The sequence below is a fragment of the Vanessa cardui genome, chromosome Z (genome assembly GCF_905220365.1).
Source record: "Vanessa cardui chromosome Z, ilVanCard2.1, whole genome shotgun sequence".
Taxonomy (NCBI): Eukaryota; Metazoa; Arthropoda; class Insecta; order Lepidoptera; family Nymphalidae; genus Vanessa; species Vanessa cardui.
Genome location: NC_061154.1, coordinates 5,757,388 through 5,780,962, shown reverse-complemented (window position 1 = coordinate 5,780,962; position 23,575 = coordinate 5,757,388). Strand labels below are relative to the sequence as shown.

Sequence of the window (23,575 nt, the reverse complement as noted above, 5' to 3'; positions counted from 1 at the left end):
GACGTGCAGGTTTTAAAACATGCATTACAATTTACGTAATACGCGGTGCGTGTTCACAGAAATAGTGTCAAATTAATAATAGTCGTTTAGCATGCAAAACTCTCGTGTTGTACGTACCATGATTTAAGTTATGAGCGACAAGTGATGTTGCTTCCAATATGGTTTATGACAACTACATGAACACTTCATATTGTAAGATGCAATAAGAACACCTATATTTTAAAAATATTGACGATATATTATTAAAGATTATGAAACCGCATAATTATTGAATAATATAGATGCAGTAATAAGTTTTACAGCATGATTTTTGGAGGCAATTACAGCATTAATTTTTGTTTAATATATATTATATTTAAGACTCTAGGCACGATTTGCGAAATGTATACAAATATCTTATTACTTGCACCGAATGTAAATCATTACGAGCATTACAAGGTCAGAACTACGCAAGAGTTTTGAATGCACATCCTCATCATAATTTGCTCCCAGACAGGTTTGTTTATTTATTATGTTTAAGATATAAAACATATACATCTAGTCCAAATTCCTTTGATTTAAAATATGTATTTCTTTAAGTACATAAATGTAGCGTCGAGTCTTCGTTCACAAACTTTATATATAGCAATATGTTTGTGATTACATTCATTGATATTGTTTAGATACTTGCTTTTTATATCGAATTATTAAAAAAAAATAAAGTTTTACCAATTAAGATTCAAGAGATATTCATTATCAATACATCAAGCACACCAATATGTAGTCAATTATTATCTATTGTGTGCGTATTGTTTACTTAATTCGCCTTAATGATTATCTATATACTATTGAGGTTAAGCCATTGTTGCATATACATATATACATGTACACATAACTATTATGTATATAATTGAGTATGCGTATTGAGGTAGGTTAGGGGTGTGAATTATATGAACAAACGGGTACGTTTTGATACAATCAATGTGTTGACAATTCAATTTACATTTCAATGCGTATCAATAAGGAAACCCTTTAGTCTAACAGATAGCGACAAACTTTTGAAACATTACATTCCGGTCCAGTCCAGCTATTTAAACCACTTACTATTTAGGTACGTCATTAAGATAGGATAACATGTTAAAAACTTAATTGTTTACATGGTACATGCGGCTACATGCTGTTCAATTTACATCAGACATATGTTGTTCCTTTTCCAGACACATAATATTTAAGAATATACTTACGAATTGGAATAAAAGGATATATGCATTTGATCATAAGTTTAATCTTTGAAAGCGATGAGATATTTTTATTAAACACAATTAAATGCTTATAATAAAAACTATAGACGCTATGCATCTCTCGATTTATCTCGGTCTAATGCATAAGATTCTGAACTATAATAATGATAATGAAGTTGTCGTGATCAAACATTGGTCAATCCAAACGCGTAGATATTCAATTGCAGACGTGGGAAACACAGGTGATCTCTCTATGCCCTCCGTGTTTCATAATCTGATAGAACAACAAACCGATACAGCCGCATCAGGTTTGGGATGAACTACGTTATATACTCGAGTATATCAAGTACAAGTTAAGAATAACACTGCAACTACTAACACCAGTCTAATACTTATGAGAGATGATTTCTTAAAAGAAAAGCCTATTATTGGCTTGACTAGGAAATTGAAACCAGGAACTAAGGCTGTATTGCAACCTTATAAGCTAGTAGAGGCTAAATAAACGCGGCAGCCAATTATTCTTAAACATTCTCTTGATTATTGAATGCGTTTTTATTAATGATATATAAGTACAAAATTATCTAAAGACGAATTTGAAGTTAAATAAAATAGAATGAAATTTAGTATTTTTTTTAACTATTTCTTATAATTTAAATTTTATTCCTAAAACGTTACACTTATATTTACCAATAAACAGAAAAAAAATTAAGGCATTAATTACCAACGCTAAAATTAAAAAAAAGAACAATTTTAAAGTATTCCATAACATTCATGGGAGCAAAAGAAACCCAGCAACTGTAAGCAATAAGCCACGAGAATAGGAGCGAGAGGCCTTTGTGAAGGAGAGCCCAGAAAGCCACGCAAGCCTTACAAATCCCTTTGCTCTAGAAGACTGCTTTTGTGTTCACTTTGCGATTTGCAATTTTTATTTATTTACGATTTTCAACCTACGATTTAATGCTATTTTCTAATTGTTGAATGGTAACCATAAAAACGGCAAATATTGGAAGTTCTTCATTTGTATTACCTGATTTTGTGAGACGTCAATATCAAACTAAGACATATATTGTAATTTAGAAATCACACCTCTAAAATGCATCATAATTTATCGTTATCCAACAAGACAGTACACTTCCTGTTTGTTATTGCAATAATATTAAAAATATCTCTGCACAAATACAATAGCATTGGTTCACGATAGTTAATGTAATTTAGAGTAGTAATATATTTAACAAATTGTTCGAATATTCTCAAAATTGGATATGTTGTCTCAGTTATTTTAATAACACATATTTGTATATCGAGTATTATAGAATTAGGATGAGTATTTTTGAAGAGATAACTTCTTATGCGAGGGTAAATCTCTTCGTTACGTAACGTGTTACGGCTTCAAATTTCAATTTCTATATTAAATAGTACAACTTAGATTAGTTTATCACATCTGTCGCGTATTGCGAGAAGCACGTTTTTTATTTATATTCAGCATATGCGCTTAAATAGTAGAGTAGCTACTATTTAAGCGCATATGCTGAATATAGCTTTATTATTTGTCTAAAAGTATTATCTAAACTACATCGATAGAATCCATTAATATGTTTGTATACAATTACAAACTATTCATTGAAATATGTCGTATTTTGTGGCTACCGTAATTTTCCCATACAGCACACATAAATAGACTTCTATGAATGGATCTAAATTTATCACAACATAAAATATACTTAGATTTATATTGAATATAAATAAATTCCCAATGAAATCAATTTTAAATTGAAACAAAAGTCAATTATGCTTTAAAAATAAAAATAAATGCTATAAACATTTATTTTTACCCACATTTTACTAGATGCACAAAAAACATGATTGTATGTATTGGTTTAGTAGTTCTTTTCCGTTAGGAAACACAAAAAACGACTGTTCGTTTATTAACAAAGATTATTATATTTATTCGCCGCACAGTAAGTCAACACAATGATTCTCCATAGAGCAATCAAGTACAGTAAGAAATATAAAAAATATGTGAATGAAATATTGTATAGGTAGTGGAAGCAGCAATATTCAATGGCGACTATTGCGTGTGCAAGCTAAGGAATTTCTCTTGCACGCACGACATGTATCCAACATTTGTTACTTCTGTTAACTTAATTTAATGTCTTGTTAAATATATTAAATGATCACTGTAACCCTAATAATGCACGACAAACTGGTACTTATTGAGGAGTCGTGGTTGCCTAGTGCATAGATCGCATTGTTTTGGGTCAAAGATCGGGAGTTCAAATCAGGACAAGCATTACTAATTTTTCTCATGCCTCATTTGCATAACTGATCGCATGCTTAAAGTTGAGCATAATCATCAAGAGAAAAGTTACGTGAATGCATTTAAATTTGAATGAAAATATAAGAATTTACAATAGATTTGACTACTTAAACGTTGGAATGAAAGACGGCTGCAAGTTCTATCCTAAACAGAAGCTTTTGCCCAGCAGTAGTATATTAACGTGATGATACTGTAGGTATAATAATTAATAGAATATGACAAAAATAAAATAAGACAAATCTAAAAAAAGGTATAAGAGCGAAAAGGATATAAAGTGATATTTATAGAGCTTCGGAAATTGCAACTTTAAATTAACCCTCGTATTTACATAGAAATTAAAGACTCGTCAGATAACGACACACGTGTCCAAGCGCTTGCAATGTTATCTAGAAGACCGCATTAATATGGCCGTTTTAAGTCGTGCGAGCAATCACCGAAGCGCAAAAAAGGTTTCTTTAATATATGAAATATGACTAATACTTAACATAAATATTTAATTTGATCAGTGCCTTTATATTAAAAAAAACTGTTTGAGATAAGATTTATCGCGTTTCGAATTATTTTCATTACTTAAAACATTCATTTAAATTACAACAGTCCTTCAACTGGTCAAAATATTATTACCAGTAAATTAATTTAGTACAAATTTTATCGACATTTCTACAATTCTATATAATTTAATTAATGATTATATTTATTGGAATGTAATAATTATATTTATTTTAAGTTATACTTCGATATAATATTAAAAATATGATTATCTTGATGTTGATGTTTCATGATTGTACATCTGCGATAGTATTCTAGTATATGTATGTGTGTGCATGTGTGTGTGTAAAACGATGCGCAATTAAAGTTGTGTTATTAGACATCTCCCACGGAGCTCGAGGTTAAAAGCTAAATCCGTGTAATATCGCGAGCGATCAGGAGCTAAGCCGAATATATCCTGAGGTAGTTCACAGTACTACAAACTGACCTATTTAAAATCGTCAAAATGCACGGTGCTGGAATCGACTTCAAATATTAACGAGCGTATATTTTTAGACGCTTGTTGAATTGTTGAACACTTTCAGTATATTTTTTTCTTCAATCAAGTGAAAATGAAAAAGAGAGTGGGACTGGTTTTATAATTGAAATTCTGTAAAGATTCTTATAAAGCTAAAGAAGAATACCTTTTGAAATATCTAGTTAAACATGATATTTATCTATATAAATATCAGGAAAGACAAATTTAATAATGGTATAAGTCGCTATATAATTCTGAATAGTTGAGATGTTTTGTTTTCTTTGACTATAATATGTAGCTATCATTAAAGGACCGGGGTACATGTACGGACACAACAAGCATCCCGACTTTCTTGAGGACATTACGTACTCTACAATCACAGCCACTTGGATCAATTTAACATTTAAGAAAGTATGTCATTCGTTAGACAAGCACGGGGTCCAGCTTCTAGATAATTTTTTACTTTACAATTGTAATTCAGAGTTCAGTTACATTATATTATACCATTTGTATTTAAATAATATTATTACATCATATCGTTGGGTAGAAAAGATAAGCAAAAATAAAATAATTTATAAATGGATAATATTCTTATAAGGAAACTAGAGATTGCAATAGTCCCAAACAATTCTTTTGTACAAAATAAAATAAATAAACATAAGAATTCTTTTCGCCTTTTACTGTCAACTAATTTATATTCCCTGAGTAATACACACACCACAACGAAAAACGGTTCTCTAATAGGAGAATAATCTCATGTCTGTCTGTTCGTCTATGTTATTAACAGGAATATTTTCTCAACTTACTCAAGGTATATACATATAATATCATATTAGCGAAGTGAAATAAAGTTTATATTTCTTACGGCGCCAGTATATACATACATGTAGGATATGATCATTTGTCATCACGTTACCTATTCGTTCGTCTGCCTTTCAATTACAATAGAATAAAATAAAACCATCGAATCCCGCTTACATATGACTGTTATTTTAAAATTTAATTTTGTATTATTTCGATAATATTATAAGGCATTTTATAATTAAAACCTTAAAAACAAAATGTTTCATAATATTTACGCCGTTCCTTTTTGCAACGTCAGTTTAAAATGATGTGAACGAGTGCAGTTTTCAGATAAATCATTGTTATTGGTGTCCAACCGCATTTTGTTGTATCGGTTATTTGGTAAAGTCAATAAACGCCTATCATGTGCCAAAAATACTGGGAAATTGGGAAGCTTATTTTGAAGTTAAAAACGCATGAATGTATTAATAAATCATGCTGGTGGCTTGCTTGCGACTGGTGCAGCCACTTTAATATGAATACTCTTATCATTATTATATGTAACAGTATTACAATTCGTTATATAGCATATATATTACATCATTTCAAAAACTTCACTTTACAACTTTTAAATGTGTAAGTTACACCCTTTATATGAGGGACGGTTAAGTCGGTCCTAGGGCGAGGGATTTGGAGTCCTGTTGGACATCTTTTTTCTCGTCTCAATTTACTTACCGTTTCAAAACGGTATTATAGATCTAAATTGTTTTTTCTCGTATGTTGTCCTTTAAGGATCCGCAATCTTAATACACAGGGTTCTCAACGAGCAATACACACGCAAACTTTAAGAAAAATATAAGTCTTTACCTTGACAATGAGGGCCTAGAGTACGTGACCCGTGTGCTCATTGTAATGGTAAAGACGATAAATACAAAATGTTTTAAGAAAAAACACAACCGATTTCATGTCATCATCACTATGGCATCGGTTTAATGCTTTATAAAAACATAACTTTTTGTATAAGCATTGAAGCGAGTAGGCGGCATCGTGAGCTAAGAAAGCTGTTAAGCCGTAATATATTCAAAGGGAAGTTTTATTAGAGCTGTCTAAGTTATTTTATTATTTAAGATTCTTTTGTAGAGTGCTTCGCTTATTAAAGTGGAAACGTAAAACTAAGAAAATAAATAAAAAATGATCGTATATTTTAACACCATCAAATGTTATCGTATGCCTTTTCTTTAATATTTTACCTTTAGAGTAATGATTAATTATAGAAATGTCTAGTCTTGTCAAATATTATTTGAACTGGAGTATAGATGATGTGGCCAAAATTCATTATATAAGAAAAAATAAAAAGAAATTGTAAACAATGTTTACAACGAAATAAAAAAAAAATTATTCTTTATGGAGATAATCCATAAAGTAAAATCTCAAATCGTTCGTCGAAATATTGATATTTAAAATTTCAATATCGGGACCGCACGTATAAGGGACTACTAGATTAAATCATCCAAATTGGTTTAACCATTTTTGAGTTGTCGGTCAACAAATAGACCTACATATAACGAAATCTTTTTATAAATCGAATAATTAGCAATGGAATTTTATCCGTGTGTCATACATACATGAATTTTAAATTATTTATAATTTACTAATCATTTTATTATATAAGCTAGGGTCCTGAATCTATTTAAAAGTTTTCGCGTGTACGTCACAAATCGACGCGTAGTTTCTTTTTTGCCCCGAGATATAAATTGGTTTCCCGGAGATATTCAAAAAAAAATTATATCCATGTCAAAAGTGTTCTTTCAAAGACGATGACGGTGCATCGTCTTAAATGAAAACTTTTTTAATGAAACGATGGTACTTTTTAAATACAAACTATGTTAAGATAACTATTATATTTTCAAAGCTTTAGGAAACTAATCGAAGCTAAAAATAAAAAGGTAAAATCTCTTCTAAAGTTGCATGAACTTTGTTAGATTAAGCTACAAAAATTTTACTATTACAGAAACTTATATTTTTTCAGTGAAATTTAATTGAATATGACAAGAGTTTAAAGAAAGCCTGTATATAAGCCCAACACCGTGCAATATGTAAACAGCCCTAATCAATATAATATTATGAATAAAACAGTCGCAACGTACTATAAGCCTTCGGCGTTATTAAATATTCAGTCTGGCAGGCAGCGTCTATCCCAATTTAAGCCCGGGTTTGTTTCTATATAAAAGTAAATATATTTATTTATATTATAAAGTTTGTGATACTTATATCCGTCGAAGGCAAATGTAATACTTTAATAACACTCTGAACTTACTCGTTCGATTACAGTGTTTTGACATGATTGTAGTTTTTCAATACTTGATGCTTTAATTGGGCTTCGGTTTTGACTCACCGTATTGGGGTCGCAACACGTCGACTCGCGGAGAACTGGCTTTCAAGTTCCACGCACTACCACAGTCCAACACCAATCATATATTCACAAACCGACACTTAAATCGTATTTTATGCCTTAGCACGCGTTACGTAAGACACATTTTCGATTACACCGACATCCGTGTATTACTACTTTGAATAATCAGGATACATTTTGGTCCTGTACTTATAAGTTATGCCAAGTTTACACAATAAATTTAGACCGTACAAGTTTAATATCTATACGGCAAGGAATTGCGAAGTAGTTATTCATTTTATCATATCGCCGAGGTATTTGTTACGACTTGAATTCGGTATAATTTGACACCTGTAGGTGCATTCAATTGCATTGCAGTATTTGTTTTCGACAGTTAAATAAACCAAAAAAAGAATCATTGGCATTTATGTAACCGAGATTATGTTACGTAATATATAAAAGTCATAATCGAAATCTGAATAATTTAAATTACCCCCAGTAATCTGAAGGTCGACAAGCGTTAATAACCAATAAATAAACGGTTCCCCTTGCAAAGTAAGTATTAACACAAATATTTAAATAGAAATAGAACTGGCTCGGCTTGATATTAAACATGTTTTTCGAGTTTAAAAGGTGTATTGCAATTTTACTATATCGGTGCCTTTGCCCCTAATTTATTTTATTAAATAAATTGTTTATTTACTGTAAACCTAACTATAAAATCATATCCAATAATAACGACGAGATCTCATTTAATAAAATCCACTGCTACAAGTAATGGTGAAAGCCATTATAAATATATTCTATTACTTTTGATCTTTATAAAACGAAGATAGTAATAGCAGTTTTAGCTCAGCGATGATATTTATACACCAAAAGGAGAAAAAATACCAAGTAACTATGTAAACGATTGTTAGTAAATAGAACGAGCAAGATTTAAAAAATTCTAGACAGGCCCGAAACAAAAGACTGACAAGAATGACATCACACATAATATAATAATATGATCACCATGTCCATGGACAGCGATAGGTTCTTTATAGTGTTATGACTCACCCGAGTGGTAGCGACTCTCGTTGCGCGTGAGTCGTCTGTTGGTCCTTCCAGGCGGCGAACGAAGCGCCGCGGCCGATCTCACTGCGACGCGATAAAGAACCACACGTACACGTAACCACACTCACACAGGTATGTGGACGCCACAAGAGGAACCAATTTCAAATTTGGAATCGATTCATTTGCAGGAGATTTTTTTTCAATATTTTAAATATATATACAATATACTTTGTTAATAAAAAGTTATTAACAAAATTGCATTTCATAAACAAAACTGCATGTAAATTTAACCACCAACCTTATCTTCAAGTACCTAAGGCGTAGTGAATTGAAGATTTTGGAGATTGGTGATTAAAGATACCTTTTGTTAAGGACTTCACTAGTCATTGCTGAATAAAAAATATTATACATTGCAGACTAGGATCACACGAGTTTCTATACAATGGAGCAATCCTTTAAGTTATGACGCACGCAACCACAATTTACCGATCACGATTATTTTTCTTCTAAAATTACGCTTCATTTAAAAGAAATATATTTAATAAATTTTGATTGACATTTCATTTTTTTCTTTACCAAACTTTTTTTTCGTTATAATACTAATTTATTTTTCTTACGTGTGACATTTGACAGCGAAAAAAAAATTGCAATTTTTTTCTGTGATGACATTTAATATTTTATTTTAAATAGAGTCTTAAGATACACTTAAAATATGGAAGCAACCATAGAGGTTGATGTTGAGAGATTAGATTCTGAGATTATAGATGAGCACCTACGATCTTCGACTGCCGTTTTACATGATATACTGAGCGACAAAAATAAAGGAGAGACCGGCAACTCTCCGCGCATGTGTCTCCAATGCGGGAAATTTTACAAAACCGTTACTTCACTCAACATGCATCTCCTTTTAAAGCATCCCGAAGATCAGGTCGTGGTGAAATGTGCTTTGTGTGACAAAGAATACCCTTCACTGATGAGCCTACAGAAACACGTCAGATACATGCATCGCTACGGTAATCGATGCAAGGCGTGTTACAGAACCTTCCCAACTACGGAGCAACTAAACAGTCACATGTTAAACTGCAGCAATATGGCAACTCCGTGCGAAGAATGCGGGAAGATATTCGATTCGGCGCTCGCTCTTCGCAACCACAGCAAATATAAACATCCGGAAAGTATGAACAACTCCTGTGAATTATGTCGGCGTACGTTCACGAGCAGTCGTAGCTTATCAAACCACATGGCAACTATACACCCTCCGAGCGCGACGAATTGTAACTGGTGCCGTCGCTCTTTCAATTCATTACCGGCTTTGCAGAGCCATATTTTATACAAACACAAAACTGACGGACCAAAGTGTGCCCTCTGCTGTAAATTATTCGGTTCGAATAATGGTCTCTATCGACATTCACGGAAAATTCATTTTACCAGTGAAAATAACTATCATTGTGGTATCTGCAAGAAGAAATTCAAAAGTGCTAATTCCGTTGTTAGGCATGTAATGGCAGCGCATACAGACAAACAAGCCGAATCCGAAGAAATAAATGAATAAAATGAGTAAATAACAGTGTTATTGTAATTATATAACATATATAATGATTATGATAATGAGTGCAGTAACTAATATTTAAATTACTCTTTGTTGGTGTCGATTTGTATTTGTTCATAAATTAAAGTCAATGATATGGTAATTAATTTAAATGTGCTATTTTCATCGTCAAAAGTTTTCTGAATAAAGAAAATTATCATTCATCAATTGAAATGTTTTAATGCAAATATATTTCATTAGCTAATTAATATTTACACTATTTGAATAAATAAAATTAAAGAGTTACTTTAAATGGAAAATAACAGTTTAATTACTTATGGATACATAATATACTAAATAATTCAAATAGGATGATATCAGATGCTACTGCACAAATTTGCAATGTGATATCGAAGTTTAGTATGATATATTTATATATAAATATAAACTATTGTCAGTGAACTATAAACTGTTATTTCGTAACTTAAATTGAAGCCGGTGATTCACTAGTTTATTCGTAAATTAATCTATGCTACCGATCCGTAGAGTTAATACATAATATCCGTGCACTCAAGGTCCTTTCTGTAATGCATTTATTTCATATATAATATCTTGTAATATATTTAGACCTATTGATAAATATAAACGAAAACTTTTACTATTGGTAATAGCTGATAGCTAAGTCTTATTTTTTTAGTATAAGATCTATAAATTCCTCCTATGTCGTAAATACATTCCAAAACGGTTTTTGTAGATCTACAAATCCATTCGAACAAAGTTGTTGTGTATTTGTAGCGCTCTGAAATTTTATTATCTTAGTTACCTTAGGCATTTAATCGTTTTATAATTTTATTTTACACTATATCGTTTGGTTGAATATTTTAAAAGATATAACAGACTTCAAATAAGGTGCGAGCGAAACAATTTCGTCTGCTGTGAAACGGATGATCGGATAAGTCTGTAACGATAAAATTTTGATCTTCGCAGTGATTATCTAAATTTTAATTTAACTACAAATCGTAGAAAAATTTCTATCTATTTGAAAATAAAATTATCTGTTTTCTTTTATATAATGTCAGGATGGTTAGGTAATTAATTATTTAATACTAATAACATTAATAAAAAAATAAAAAGTCAAATAAAAATATAACTACTTAATAGATATTCTTGTAATGGGCGCTTCATTTACTATTAATACATAGCATCCGTAAGAAGACGGGACGGATCGTCACTATACACTAAAAAAAGTATGTGATTGTATTAGCAAAGTATATAACAAATTTCACTATAACTTGACGCTTAATTACATCATTTAAACTGCACGCGTTAGTTTGTAAAGTGGGATGGATACAAGGGAACGTTATGATAGCAGTCCAATCTTAATATTATTTTATAATCACGAAAACCCTAGAGCAACGTTTCAAATTGGTCATGCTATATTTCAAATCATACTTTGGATATAATTATATACATTTCGAAAGCTAAGGTAAAAGCGCAGTTCTTAAAATGAACGAATCGAAGTCGATAATTGATATATTATCATCTCATTAAGATGCTACATCTAATTAAGTCGTTGTTTATATAAAGTAATTTACTCGACAAAAGATCCAAGCTCATTGAATAAATTACTGAACTATAACATTTATTTAAATAGCACGCTACATATTCTATGGCAAATTTACAAAATTGTTTAGCGTTCAACGCGAGAGCAACAATGGTTGCATCGCGTGCTTAATGTTAAGAAGTACTTAATTAAGTTATAAAAACAATATTATTTTTATAAACAGGGAATGAATTCCAGTGGATGGAAATCTACGTAACTCAAATCCAGCGTGAACGTGTTTTAAATAAACTCATATAATATGCTTTTAAAAATAATATGTAAAAGCTCAATATTCAATCCGCCATTAAGAGCTTAAAACTGAAAGGTATTAGTGTAAAAGCATATTTATTTCGGCTACATTACTTATGGTCTAAAGATTTTTGTTTGTTTTATCCGGTTTCATGTGAACGGTAATCAAAGCATTCTTGCGTGCTGGCTGTAGGTAATAATTGTAAAAATAATAACGAAGTGCGTTGCTACTCATGTGTAAAAAGTTTACTTATTTAAAATCTATAAAAAAGAAACGTGACTAGAATAAAAAATAAACAATAACGTTAGGTATACGTAACACAGAATCTCAGAACCGAACAAAACAGTGTAATCGTTTAAGCCTGTATCCATTTACTATCGACCACCATTACTATCGATAAAATTTTAAGATATTATTTTGTGAAGAAAATCAGAAATAATTTACAAAACAATTTCAAGGAGGGCTTTGCTAGGAACGAGTATTATTTTATTTCATAAATGTCTTAGATTGGTAGTTCGGGACGAAAATAAACAAACGGAAAAAGAATCCTCAATATCACTTGATTATATGTATTTTATATCAGGGTCATAATATATACTAACGAAACTCTAACATTATAAAACTAAAACTGCGAAACTAATATGCCTTTATTATATGTCTACTTTATTTAACTTCGACCCTCGTCCGTTTATAATTACAAAATCAATCTTTGCGGACGACACTTGAAACTACAAAGTCTCAAAAGTAGTAAAACATTGTCAATAAAACATCCGACCGTTACTTAGTTTGTCTTCGTTCGATTATTTATCTAATAAAACACACCAACGTACTTTATCATTAAACTTTAATGTGAAACTTCTAAGTCGAACGTACAAATAATGACGACTTTTTTTATTGAATTCGAAAACAACGGAATTACGTTATAACGATTGTTTAAATAGTTAATCCACAGAATGTAAAAATGCAAGCGTTATTCACAAATGCACACTAGGCAAATGGCATTTATAATTTAAGCTGTGAAGGTACACAAATTCGGGATTTGATACTCTTAAATATTCATTCACATGCTTTATCTACTGGGACCTAGGAATAGTTATTACTTTTTGATATCGAGTTCCTTTATTTTAAACTATAAGTCGGCCGTGACTTCTCTCGCGTTTTAGTGCAGTAGTATCGTAGTGTGTCGTAGTATGTCCTTTCTTGTAGTTCAAATTTGCTTAATACTAAATTTCATCAAATTCGGTTCAGTTCGGCCGTGAAATAGCGACAGACATACAAAGCTACTTTCACATTAATAAAGATTATAAGTAGTGTAATAAATCATATATTATTTATTAATTAAAATTTCGTCTGCAATTTGTCACCCAGTCGAACTAACGATGGGCGAAGCTAACGACTAAAAAAAGAACATGATTAAGCTTAGAATGTAATGAAAGCAAAGGTGCGGCCATCTCGCACATGGGTGCGGAGAGTGTTATCACATTACAGCGTGTATCATCGGAGCCCTAGAATAGTTTTATCAAGTTTACATTTACCTACTTCATAAACGAAACAAGTAGCTGATTCGTCGCACTTATTTGCTCAGAAAGGTCTCGGGTTCGAAAACTCGGATAATAAAAGTTATGTTTGTTTTTGGGTCGGTTTTAAGTGGTTTTCCCGTTAAGCCTCGTAAAGCATGTAGATCTGTTGTTCAAAAATTATCTCTAATCATCTCATCGCGCTATGATAAGTGTAGAATTTGTATGATTGATTTTAATAAAGGAAAAAAATGCAATGCTTTAAGTCAAAAGCGTACCTGTCTATTTTCTAGGAAAAACGAAAATCATTTCGATGTCCACTCGTTAAACTAAAACAATGTCTGTCACCGACGTTAGAACGATCGAATTCCGATAATTCACTATCTCCAAATAGCAACCGTCAAACCGCCCATTAAGGATTTCCATTTCAATGTTTAATCGCTAGGTATTGTCAAATTATTTCGTGAAATTGCTTTTGTCATATTTCAAGGTATTTTCGCCTCCTGATTTAGATTATAGGTAAGTCGCGCAACAAATAGATTATCATCGCGACAGATACGGAAATAATTAGCCGTATAATGCGAATTTAGAAGAAATGGTAAATATTATTACAGTCAATCTCGCAACCTACCTGCCTCGAACATTGATGAGGATAATGCTAGCTTTCGGATTCCGGAATTCGTTCTGAGGCAAACGAGAATAATAAAAATGTAATGTAAAACTAATTATGTTAAAAAGCATTGTTTTGTTATAAAATTTTGTTAGGCGGAAATAGAGCATGACCTTTTATTTTAATAATTAAAAAATTTATAAAGTACTTCATTATAATATATTTACATGTAACTAGATACTATAAATTCGAACATGTCTATGAAGTATTTATTTTAATTTCAAATATATTCTCACAGATGACATAGAAAATGTTAGGAGATACATTAAAACAAGAATGATATATATAACAGTTCAAAAGGCTACTTGTTAGGGATAGTACACGAGCACGAATGTGGAGTCATTGACATTTTACTGCCATGTAATGTGAAAAGATACATTGATAGTCGATGATGTGGACGCTCAATAAAGAATACTTCATCCTGATTCAAAAGATACTTCACTACGCAAAGAACCTATTTAAATATTAAAATGTAAATTTCGAATCATAAATTCGAAATCATTATATTGATAAAGAAAATCTCTGTAACGATTTATTAATATATATTCACTTTTTAAATTTGAAAGTAACTCTGGCTGTCTTTCTATCTGTCTGTGGTTCTATCACGATTAAACCGCTGAACCGAATTTGATGAGATTTGGTATGAAGCAAACTTAAACTACAAGAAAGAACATAGGCTACACGTGACGATCAACACCCTAAAATGTCAGTGAAGCGGCGACCACTAGTTTTTCTATATGCGCAATTCCTAATAATAATATTCTGAGCGTTATTATGAAATATAATTGAACAAATCATAAATAAACACAGTAGAAACATTACAATTGTATTGTTATAAAGTGATTAACTTTTGATAAAGAAACACATAATGCATAGCATCTATAATTAAAAACAAAACAATAGCAGATATTTGCAAACAATTCGTCAGACCAAATATATTCTCTATTGCCATCGTATTATGAACGCCGTACAATACTTTTAACGTGGACTTGGAAATTTTAATATAAAGAAAGTTTTAAATACTATCGGAATAAAAGACAAGTCTGATAACTATTAAGTCGTTAAGACTCTGGCAATTATTTATCACTGAAACATTTCATATGCCTTTGTTAATTTAGTCAAAGGTTGCTTTAAATTTCAAACGTATGAGTAACAAATTACACATCCGTGAAAATCTCAGCTGAATTGCGGAAATTCACATCCGCAGTAATCACAAACATTAATTCTAATTTCAATATAATTTACTTTGACTAACATCAAAGCGATAGTAGTAACTAAAATTATTTCATATATTTCTGTTAATTATGTTTGTTCTGAACAGCTTAATTGAGAAAACGTTGAGACAAAATGGAAGAGGAGCTCTTCTAAGTAAACAATACTTAAACACGAATGATAGACCTCGCTGACTTAAATATGAACAGTTCTTGCCTCATTCACACACTAGTAGCAATAAAAGCCGATATATCCACGAAGATTTAAAAATAAATGTTAATAATTTAAAATCGTTTTGGTGTAAAGGAACGAATATTGACGAAAATGAACGAATGGATGGAACGTTCCTTATTTAAATTCAAAATATCGCAAAACCTTTTCTAGTGAGTCGCTCGTCTGCGATTACGAACGATACCTTCGTTCGTAATCTCTTATCTATTATCTTACAAATCTCTATTTCATAGTGCAGCCGGTGCGGCAATGGTCACTCAGCGCGGACATTGCGTTTTTTATTTATGTATTCATGCTTCATTCGAACAGAATTTTAGTTATTTCAATTATAAATGCAAAAAGTAGTACAATGGTTCGTTTTTGTACATGGAATATTTTTTGCTGAAGAATACTTAAGACATTTTTATCCTAATGAAACTCAGTATCTATTTATACTATGTCTCACGGTATCAGATTTAAATTGTATCTCGGGAAATGTTAGGGCTACAAAGGTAAGTCTAAACTAATTGAAAAATTCAAGCTCGACGCGAACGAATTCGAGTGTACCTACAGTTCTCTCTTTCTCTTTGTAACAAATATAAAACTATCCAACATCGTAGTCAGACAATACAATTCAGGGATATATATAAATTCAGGATTATTTCACTAAGCAATCTAAAATATTAAATGTAATGGCTAGGGAGCTGAGGCGCTCAATTTCTATATAAATTGCTCGTGTTGCAAACACCATAAATAGTGTGATATGTTATTAATACTAGAACAACAATATCAATTGAAGTTGAATTTGTAAAAATTATAAAAAAGTATTTATCCCTGAAACTGATGTTCAGAATAGAAATAAAAACGTAGACACCCAGGCTCTCGGCATATTTATATCAACATTTTATGATATAATTTTTTTATAATTTAAAGAAATATATATAATATGCGTACATAGCAGATCTGTTCGATTATTGACATCGTGAAAGTCCACAAAAACGGCCCGCCATTACGATTACAGCCCGCTTCTGCGTTGTCGATTTACAACGCTTCAAAGATGTAAAAAAATAGTTCTGCTAAATAATATACTCATATGCAGCGGGGATGATCACGTGACTTATAAAACGAAGAAAATCAATTCGACATTCATACATTCAAGTAATATATATATTTACGAGCCAAACGGCAATCCAGACGACAAAGACTTTATATTTGTATGAATAAGTACTTACGTTTGTTTCAGTCTGTCTAGATATAACACGCAGACATCTTAGACATAAAAATCACCATATTCTATAATAATTAACGAGGCCATCTATATTTTGAAACGTACAATATACATAAAACATTTGAGTACAACTGCAGTATATCGATGAAAGTGCTTTTCTAAAGATGCTCATACGCGGTAGCTGCAAGCCAACATTACCAAAGCTGAATAAATAATTCGTTCTGTGTGTCCCACCCTTTACAACCTATATTTAATGCTTCTATAAAATGCCCGTCGTAAAGAAGCATTGCGCGACTACAAATAGACTGAACTAAATTTCTCTTTTATAGATTTATCTATCGAATGAGATTCAATAGCTGTACCAGTTTTCTTTACTCATACTACTTCCATCGTAAGTAATCTTTGAATTCATATTTTGAAATAAAACTAACCCCGCTTCCTTGTAAATGAACTAAATTGTAACAAAAATTTTCATCATTATGTACCATTTAAAACATTTAACCTACACTACATACTAACTTACATTTAGGTAAAAAAGTGCATTCTCAGTGTAGAAATAAAAATCATTTAAATCGTGCCTTAGTGTGTGTAACATAACACTAACAAAGACAATCAATTGGGTAGCCATAATAATAATAATAACATTCTATAAGCCGAACCGGAACCGAAATAAAATCGAATAAAACATTAACACATTAGTCCACTCAAAACGTCATGCCAGAATAACTATGTTTAAAAATAGAATAAAAAATAATAATATTGTACGCCTAACTACAAAATCAATATAAAAAAAGTGATATAAAAAAGAAAGTCCAGTACTACGTGCTCCAAACGGTTACAAGACTAAAAGGGATTCGTCAGATTGGTAGTCGTCACTTTTGTTAAGTTGCAGTGTGTGTGCTGTGCGTTGTGTTGTGTTTTGTTTTTTATTAAATTTTCAATATTTTCATTAAATGAATTAGACTAAACATAGAATTAATTAACTCTAATCGAAAATACGTCATTACAAGAACCAGTTCAAAGATAAAATCGTTTTATCACGGAGTCTAGTGTTTAATTGTATATACGTGATTACGAGACACTTGATCGTACAAGTCTCGCTGGGATCTTGGACGAGACGACATTGTTAATCAAACGACAATAAATAAAGCAATTCATTGGTACTTTCAGATATTACGTAAAATGTAAACGCTATGTGATAATTAAATTATATAAAAGACAGTTTGAGTGCGTTTCGCTATTACATTTTGAAACTGTAAATAATATCACATAAAAACATATTTGTTTAAAGTTCGGCGTATTTTTCGTAAAGCAAATAATGATTCTTTGTTGACCAAAAGTAAACAGTTATGAATTGTATTCATGAGAATTTACTTTTTAATTAATGTCGATATTCACTTCACGATCACACATTTATAGTGATAAAATATAAACAATTTAAAAGGAAAAAAACGCATTTTTTTGCAAAGCAAAAGTTTGATTAGGATATATTATTTTAAGAATGTCATAAATACATAAAGAAACCAGTTTATATTCATTTTTAATGTTTTTGATTATGTCGTCAAAAAAAGGACAGTAGTAAAAAGTGATTTGTTGCTAGCCCCGTTCCGGCTTGAAACGGATACAATAAAGATCGTTTATATTGAAGGACAAACATAAAGAGAAAAAGTCTTGTTTCTTTTTTTGACCCTACCCAAACTTGGATGAATGCTTTAGGTACGCATAAATTGCTAATTTTTTTATGGTTATGTGTGTTATTTGACTAGACCACAGAAAAAGCATCTTGCAAATATTTCGTAATTTCCGCACCAAGACATATGATGTAATAAATTGACAAATCTCTCACTCACACTACACTCATGTAGGTACTTGTTGTTTGGGAAAATTTCTCTGCAGAAATGTATCATTAAAAAAATATATTATTGCCAATTGGTTTTATAATATTTTTTGATTATAATTCGATAGGATAGGATTTAGAAATCAATGTTTAATAATTGACAAGATTATATTAAACAGCAAGTTTTGAACTGTTTATAAATGAATAGCAAATAAATTTTAAAAAGAAAACCAATCTTTCAATGTCACATACAGAATTTAGTTACTGTAAGTAAATTACGTTAACTATAAAAGTAACTAAATATAAATTACTCGATAAATTGTAAAGGAATTTATAATAAATTGAAAGCAAAGTCTTATCTTGCGTACTAATTCACCCAATACCAGTTACTTATTAAGTCAGATTAGTGTAAGGCTACACTTCGAACGGAGTAAAAGTCATTGGTATTACTTTTTTTTTAAACCTACTTCAAAACTATAAAGTTGAATAAAATATATCTTTGTCTAATAAATAAAGAAAATATGAAAAAAATTAAAACAGGAATCGATTTTCGAGTTTCAACTAAAATAAAAGCTATAAGGATATTTTACTTTAATTTTAAGACTTAGACAACACAACGAGCAGTAGCTGATTTATGTGTAATTGGTTAAAAAAAAAATATGTCTTGCTTGCTAGAAAAGTACTATGATTTACAGTGGGTTCGCGTGCTAATATGTAGTTCAATTATTTGCTGTTATTTTTTAAATGTTTTTTCTACATCTTACTCCAAAGCACTTAAAGTTCCATTATCGACCAAGAGTAACTACTAAACACTACTTTTAACTGTTTTTCAGTTATAAAAACATCAAAGCTTCGGTTATATCAAAAAAGTTATGCGTTAAACATTACTTTCCTAAGAATATTTTCAACTTAACGCAACCTTTAGCATTAACTAAGGACAAACAAATTATTAATGTATGATTCACTGACATCTAGTTTCACTTACTCAAAATAACAGCAATGTATTTAGCATATCATGTCCACTGCTGGCAACCACAAGCGTTAATATAGAAAAATATAAATTAAATTATTTACAATAACCCAGCTGGCCACTTTAGTTATAAACGTTAGATTAAAACTATATTGTTAAACAAACAAGCAATAGTGGGACAGGTCGTTAGAGATAAAAGTACGATAAGATATAAGTTCTGTCAGAATAACGTGATCCATATCCATATAAACTGCATTATTCCATAATAACAAACAATAATAAAATTAAACTTAAACATTTAGAAAGGAAGCGATACATGTAATTAATACTAAACTCCCTAAGCGTAAATATGAAGCATTTCGTAATTAAGTTTATAAAACTTGCTGACCTTTGCAGGTCGTTACCGTTTCATAACGATGAGGAATATAAAGGAAAGATATTTTTATACATCGCCGACACGATTTTTTTAAGTTATTCTTTAACAGTCTTGGTAGTCTATGATTTTTATTTAACTCAAAACAAAAAATCTTGTAATTCGTATAAGACAAAATATAAAGGAAAAATTATTGATCTAAAAATAACTTTTCTTTTATTATACAACAAAAGCCTGTATATTTCCCACAGCTGGGCTAAGGCCTCCTCTCCTTTGAGCAGAAGGTTTGAAACATATTCGTAAAACAGCGTAAATAATTTACGTGTGAAAAATTTCCTGTTATAATATGCGACGTTTTAAAAGCAAACCTATGTTTCCGTTTGCAAAACCCGCATGCACCCTAAGCCCGCAAAACCACCGACGCGACCCCCACCGCTGCAGGCTTGTCGCTGGTGGAAAACTGTCTCGATAGCTCGTTAATAATATTAGGTTGGTAATTTGATACGTAGTGGCGTTCCTGCGCTAAATATCATTGGATTTCGACTCATTCATATCACTTTTATTTATGTCCATCTGTACACTCTATCACTTGTAATAATAGAGGCTGTGCCAGAGCGGGACGGAAACACTTGCGTTTTTGTCTCTATCATGCGTTTATTGTTAGCCAGATATATGGACATCGCTCGATTGTGATATAATTATTTGTTATAAAGCGACAACACAAATACGTATACAATGTAAATATCCACAAATAAAAAAAGTAAATATTTAATAATTTCCAACGATTACATTCGAAAACAAACTCAGTTTAAAATGTAATGAAGTGATTATATTACAAAATTTTAACAAGCTAACTATTGATTTCCAATTATTAATTTAATTATCGCGTATCAACGACCACATTTATAATATCAAATTAAACGAAAATTATATAATACAATTTGCAGTTGGGTTAAATTGAAAAGGTGCCGTGTATGGAGGTTGGGTTTTGTTATTAGTGCTTTTTCGTTTTAAGTCCATGGATGCCGGCAAGTGCGTTCCACTTCGTTCTACTGACACACAAAACATCTCACAAAAACACAAGTCGAATAGGCCCGTAATATGAGCGTGGATGTGGTTGACCGCGTCATGTTTATTTGTCTTCACCATTAGTCATGATCAATAATATTTTATTGGAGAAATCGACCATTATACCAATTTTTATTTGAAATGTTTCTAGATTATTTACTTTCTATGAGGAAATTAATTACTGGGCCATGAATTTAACTTCTATGACTATAGCACAAATACATAAATAATACTGATCTGATACAAACGACAAGACGAAATTTGTAAAACGATATTGTTTGCCTTAAGCAATTAGTCTTTTTATCATCTGGTCTAGTAAATTGATTAAACTGTACAAATCCGACGAGTTCGACTCGGCCACGTAAATGACACAAAAAGTGATATTTTTGGAAACGGATACAAAAAATTTCAATGACAAAGTAACATCATAAATCAACTTAATTATTATTAATTGTGTATTGAAAGTCCTAGTTAATTAATTATCGATTCCGAAAGCGAAGCTACCTTTGTTAATATGAGAAAAACACATATGAGATTATGTAATAAACATAGATATATAGATTCCACGATCCGGATTAAAATTGAAAGCATGATAAACAAAGGCTCACCATTCAAGTTGTTTGAAGGTGCTATTACATTGTTCAAGAAAAGCGATAAAACCAGCTAGGTCTCGTTTCAATTTAACAAAGCAGTTAAGTGACTGCAAGGGGTCAGCGCACGCTACTGAATAGAATTCAATAATACCATCGCGGGTTAACTAGAATATCACAAAAATCTTTAAAAACTTTTACACTCAAATAGATATTTATGACACTTATAAGGACTAAATATATAAACACTCGCCTTCGTTTATCAGTGCAATAAGTTCCGATAATTATGTGGGTAGATATGATGTTATCGTGTCCTTTATACTAGGGGGGCTATTACAGTGTCATCGGACAAAAAGCGTTAGTTCACGTGCTCTACAAAGCGGAACGTATTTATATGCGACAATTTAGCGTCGATAAATATTCAAGGCCTTTTTAATGTTTACTGCAAGCTCATGTTAATGTATTACTAAAGCAAATGAAACTAATGTTGATATCTTAGTATCTCTTAAGTATAGCGTGGTCATAGACCGAATGCATACATCTTAACTATGCCGTAAAGTGTTCTTTACGCAAGTTTTACAGTAGCAACTATTACTCAACTAACAGCTGTTTACTAATCTAGTCCGTGACGGTAAAGATTTTTGAGGGGTTTTTGCACGGATTAAAAATCGTATGCATTATTATTACGATAAATTATAATTTAGCCTTGCAGTAATTTAAATTATAATATTCTCCTTGAGCCTTATTACTAATTAAATTAAAAACATTTTTTGTTATAAGCATGGATGGCCGATATTGTTATTTTTTGTTGAATTGAAGTGTATTTTTGTATAAGTGGCAACTACCAATCTGTTAATTCCCTTAGATACCTGAATGGTATCTCTTCTCATTGTGAGTGACTCGTCGATGCGTCCGTCGGTTTCTTGTATGTTGCCGGCTGCTACCGCCGTCTCCACGCGGACCACGGAGCGGCTGATTGCCTGCTGTATAATATATCATAACGCCTGAACATAATTTAGAGACCTTTCTAAATAGTTTCTTCTTCATTGTAGAATAACTTCATACTTTTTGCTTAGCCATAGGACGGGTCAAATGTCATTAGCATTTTACGAAAAAAATCAAAATATATGTATGTAGTTACATGTAGATATTGATATATAAATAGGATAACGGTGTAAAATGTTTTACCAGTACGATTAACTCGAATGTATGTATAGTTTTTGAAATATTGCGAAATTTCTCTTTTACTTTTTCTTTTACTTCTAATTTCATATTGTATTATGTAAAAGTTACTTCGTTTTTAGTTGCGCAACCGATTATCATAAAGTTCGGTGACCTCGGCGTCTGATAAGGGCCGAGGTGAGGACGTTATCAGGTGGCGCAATGCAGGCCCGAAAATGTCGACCTAAAGCCTAGCATTTTGAGAGGTGAGCGATCAATACGCGCTGTGCATGATGGCATACCCTTGTCTCATAAATAAGAATAATATTTAATGGTTTAATTATAATATTAAATAGCTTCGATACCATGTTTTTCAAATACAGACAAATAAACATAAGAGATTCTAATAACGCTACTTCTAAAGTGAACAATTCGTACAATAATAACAAGTCTCGAATGGCAGACAAAATGGCGACTACAATAATGCACTGAATAAATAGGCAGTTACAATTCGAAACAATGACACTGCTGTGACTCAAGTGCTAACAATGAGAAATGAATTAGTTTTATATTAATTTCGTCTTATA

General features: G+C 31.2%; 1 protein-coding gene across 4 annotated transcripts in view; it reads right to left on the bottom strand.

Annotated features, from left to right (window-relative positions):
* LOC124543124 (disco-interacting protein 2) overlaps positions 1-23,575 on the bottom strand; it is a 63,863-nt gene that overhangs the window by 20,878 nt on the left and 19,410 nt on the right. For 3 of the 4 annotated variants that reach the window (XM_047121185.1, XM_047121187.1, XM_047121188.1), the window contains exon 3: positions 22,697-22,810. In XM_047121185.1, coding sequence (XP_046977141.1) covers positions 22,697-22,810 — 114 coding nt within the window. Of the gene's footprint in view, positions 1-8,774; positions 8,856-22,696; positions 22,811-23,575 lie in introns of all 4 variants that reach the window. The other variant, XM_047121189.1, reaches the window with a different exon arrangement.